This window comes from Vitis riparia, chromosome 1 (genome assembly GCF_004353265.1).
Source record: "Vitis riparia cultivar Riparia Gloire de Montpellier isolate 1030 chromosome 1, EGFV_Vit.rip_1.0, whole genome shotgun sequence".
Classification (NCBI taxonomy): Eukaryota; Viridiplantae; Streptophyta; class Magnoliopsida; order Vitales; family Vitaceae; genus Vitis; species Vitis riparia.
The window spans coordinates 6,102,755-6,107,149 of NC_048431.1; the positions used below are offsets into that span (position 1 = coordinate 6,102,755).

Sequence of the window (4,395 nt, forward strand, 5' to 3'; positions counted from 1 at the left end):
CTGATGTGCATGTTCATGTCATTGCGTTAGTGGGAGAGATGGGGGGAGTTATGGGGATCCATCTGAAAAGAATCTGACCATACTTCTAAAGTGGGAGGAGAACCAGGAAGAGACACTACACTTGACTCTTTGAGTTGGTGGGGACTTGCAGTAAGTACTATCCGCTTCTCTGTCTCTTTGTAGGCTGTTTTTTCTTTCTTTCTTTTTTGGAGGGGGTATTGTTTTTTTTTTTCTTCTCTTTTTTCTTTTTAAATTTTCTCCGGTTGTTGGATTTGAAGGGCCCAAAATTCAACAAACAGTGGTTAGTGTATTATCTGCTTTCTCTCTGACTTCTCTGACTTCCCACCATCATCCACTCTTCAGCTCCTGCTTCTCCATAATTGAACCTCCCTCTTCATAATCTAGTCCCCATGTATATTTCCATTTTATATCCTCTGGCCTCTCTCCATTTGTGGAAAAAAAACTAGGAAACCCAAAGCAATATTGCTGAAGAATAGGTCTGCACTCTGAGGAATACTAGGTATGTACTCTTGGCAGCTGTCGCATCAGCTATGGATTTGACTGTGATGATGAATTTTGATGCTTTTGTTGAGATTTCTGAACTGGTTCTTGATCTGGATTTTTTAATAGTGGATTTTGGGTCTTTTTTTTTACTGATATGTGTTGAAGATACAGATATGGTGAATGGGTTTTGAGCTTGGTTTTATTTTATGCTCCTTGAAGTGTTGCTAAGGTTTTAGTGATTTGGTCTTCTGTTCTGGTTCTGATTTATCCTTTATGTACATATCTTGAATTATCAAATTTAGGGTTTCTGTAAGGCTTTGTTTTAGATTCTTCTTCTTGTTTTGGTTGAGGATTGAAGTTGTTCATGTGTGGTGAAATGGGGAGTTAATAAAAATGTGACTGTATGACTGGAGAATCTTAGATTTGGGGGTAGACTAATTGATGAATGAAATTAACACTTAGACTTATTTTATTTCTTTTCTCTGTCTCTTGAGCCATATCCGGAAATCATATCCCCCATCCAAAGGGGGAAAAGGATAAATCTGAAAGCCTCCAAATACAGAATGAAAAAGGTTGCTTCTTGTAGGTTCACTTGTGACTGAAATTTCATTAGGTTTTGCTATTAAAAATTTAAAATTCATATTTTATCTTCACTTTTGGATATTGGTTCAAAATCTCTTGATGGAAGCTCCTTGCAATGGAACTTTAGCCTAAGCTGGTCATGAGGAAGAAATCACCAGTATGTTTGGTCGCCTGCAGATATCCGGTCTCACGTGCCCATGGTCTGATTGATTGTCATTGATCATCTTAAGCTAGCAAATATAATATTGTCAGTACTTGTGTAAAATCCTCTTTGACATAGAAATGCGTATGTAGGGTGATCGACCTTACTAGGTCAGTTTTCTATTCCTGCATTATTAGATCTAGTTAAAACATTACCCACACAAAATAAGCCAATTCAAGCATCTTTTAAGATGGGTGCTCTTTCTTTGGTGGTACTGACCAGAATACTTACTTGAATAAATTGACCGTGCTCATTTTTTTTTTTTAAAAAGTGGACCGGCCTCGTAAGACCCAGATTGCGCTGGAAATCATTTTTGTTCCATTCTTTTCTTGAAAAGAAAGGATGGCCCCTTAAATATTAAATTTGAAACCCAATCTTTGGTGTCTTTATCAAATCCCGATCAGCACCTTGAATGTCTCAGACAGTCTAAGCCAACAAGGAAATGCATTGATTGATATGAATTGAATTGCTCATGCACATGGAGTTTGTGGTTCTTCCATGGCCATGTTAAGAAATGCCAGACAATTAAATGATGATTGCATGCAGATGAGTTAGTTAATTTTGTTTCTCAGGTGGCTGACTGTGATTTTCCTAGTATTGGGCAAGTTTCTATGTATATGTTGTGTGATCCCTTATGGACATAAAGAAGTAATAGATTAATATAACAGGAGCGATCCAGACCATGTTAATCTGTTCAGGAAATGGCAGCAATGTATTATAACAAGGCTGAACTTCTGTCTTGGTTGTAGATTTCAGATTTGTAATTTGGTGTTCCCCTGCACCTTCACCTTTGTCTGTCATTACTCTTGCCTAGTGATAATTTATGTTTAGAAGAAGAAATGTGTGAATTGTTTTGTGATTGGAGAATTAAGCTCACAGTCACTAGTTCTGTACAGATCCCTAAAAACTGAAGCAGTTGTATCTGGAAAATCTTTAACCCTGGTTCTTTTTTATCTCAGAAATCTAGTTTTCCATGATTGAGAAAGGAACAGAGTTATAATTGCATTGAGTTTAACTAAGTCCTAATTCTATATTTTGGTTATTTTTCTGTGTTCTACCAGCAAGTAATTTTGGATGGACATTCCTGTCATAGGTTCATCTTTTGGACTATCGTTACATGCACATTTAGCGAGATATACTAGGTTTGTGCAAGGAGGGAGTAGCATGACAAGGTGCTTATCATAGCAGTCAGTTTTAGTTTACAATACGAGTGACTGGCTAATTGTTTTCCTTCAGTGACCCTCATGATAAATAGCATATTCCGCTCTTCTGTTGAAGCTTGCAAAAGGATGTCATTTGGCACCTTGTTGCGTGAGAGTATTCTGTAAGACAGATAATGAGTTTGTGTTTGTGTATACAAAGGAAGATGAAAACATATGGATGGTTTTGTTATTTTGAGTCAAGAAGTATTGGGGATGCTACTGACACCAATCATTAGGCATCATTGCATAATATATTATCAGATAACGAGGAAGCAGATAAGTTAAGTTTTCCATGATTAAAATGTGTAGCATGCATACAAATCAAGTGCCACACACAACACTAGTTCTAACCCTTTTCATATTATCTATGGAGGTACCTTACTTTTTTCCTCTGTCAAGTGGGGTGCCTCAACTGTTCTTAGATCCTATCATGTAAGCTTTTGACATCTAGGCATTTATGTCGAAGTAATGAAATCCTTATTCCTTCAAACATGCAGGTTGAAAGCTAGCTAACCACCGGTTAACAGCTGCCCCTATTATACTAGGCGTTTGGTGGCTGCTTGAGATCAAGGAAACAACCTCATCACTACTCTACTACTCTACTGAAACATGGAGCCACCAAACTATAATGTTGAATCCGAAGATGAATCTGAAGTCAGTAGCCAAGTAGCGTCCAATGTATCCATCCAAGAGACTTCCTCTGATCCCTCCAAGGACAGCACTACGACATCATCTTGCCTCACAAATCTTATAAAGCTTCAGCCAGACCAAGGGTCTGTTTCTCTAGACTTAACTCTATGTTTCAACCCCAACGACACCAAGTTGAAGGGCATGGGTGAGAGTAGCAGTGATGCAGTGGCTCAGGCTCCAGTGGCAACGGCCCCAAAGGTTTTCTCTTGCAATTATTGCCGGCGCAAGTTCTTCAGCTCACAGGCATTGGGTGGCCACCAGAATGCACATAAGAGAGAAAGGACACTGGCAAAACGGGCCATGCGGATGGGAATGTTCGCAGATAGATACACTAGTTTATCATCTCTGCCCCTTCACGGTTCTGCATTCCGGTCCCTTGGGATTGAAGCTCATTCCTCAATGCACCAAAGAATGGTACCGCTGGAAAGGCCTGATACAAGGGGCGGAGCAAGGTTTGAGCAAGGCTATTACGGGCTGCCAGTGTTCATAGAAGATGAAGAAGCAGAGCTGTTTTGGCCTGGGAGTTTTAGGCAGATAGGTGAAAGAGTTGGAGGCAGTGCAATTCCTGAATTGTCTCAAGGTCCCAATATAAATTTTGTACCAATGGCTCCCCCACCAACCACAGATTCGTCTTCACCTGATCTCACTTTAAAACTATAAGATTCTTCCCCCCTTTTTTCCTTTCCTTCATTTCCTCTGGACTCATTACTCCTCACAGGGTTCACTTTGTACAGCGAGATATGCTCGAGGCATGGCGGCTACCCTCGGATTTTCCTCTCTCTTTTGTTTCTTTAACTTGTTTTCTTTTCCAATGATGTGCTGCGGTTGAGCTAGTAAGTTGTATGAGAAGTTTCTGAGGATGAATTTTATTGCCAGAACTTACCATAGTATTGATTACTTACAGAGTGACTTGGGTAGGAAGACTTGGTTCTGCACTTCGTTCTCTTCCACATATATCCTTGGTTTATGGTTTTCCTTTTCTCTCCTGCTTGTATTATATACTTGCTAGAGATCAAAAGGCCTCCTAAATATGGCCACAAGTCTATAACAGGTGGAGGGTTGTGAATGTTCTGATGCAGTTGCTAGCTTTAATACTTGGAAGTTAAGATCGTAATACCATCCATATGAATAAGTTTTCCAAGGTTTAGACCAATTTGGGAATTAGTTTTTAAAACAATTTTCTGTTCTCCAAAATAAAAAATAAAAAATACAGAA

The 4,395-nt window shown here is 39.2% G+C and overlaps 1 protein-coding gene across 2 annotated transcripts; it reads left to right on the plus strand.

The window, feature by feature from the left end:
* LOC117923036 (zinc finger protein 4-like) lies at positions 1 to 4,153 on the plus strand. 2 transcript variants are annotated; one of them, XM_034841300.1, is made up of 2 exons: positions 1 to 150; positions 2,988 to 4,153. In XM_034841300.1, exon 2 carries the CDS (start codon positions 3,100 to 3,102, stop codon positions 3,838 to 3,840), a length of 741 nt encoding a protein of 246 aa, XP_034697191.1. In that variant the 5' UTR covers positions 1 to 150; positions 2,988 to 3,099; the 3' UTR covers positions 3,841 to 4,153. The 2 variants fall into 2 exon arrangements, with proteins under 2 accessions (XP_034697191.1, XP_034697189.1); XM_034841298.1 differs by lacking the exon at positions 1 to 150 and adding an exon at positions 176 to 520.
* Positions 4,154 to 4,395: the final 242 nt, after the last annotated feature.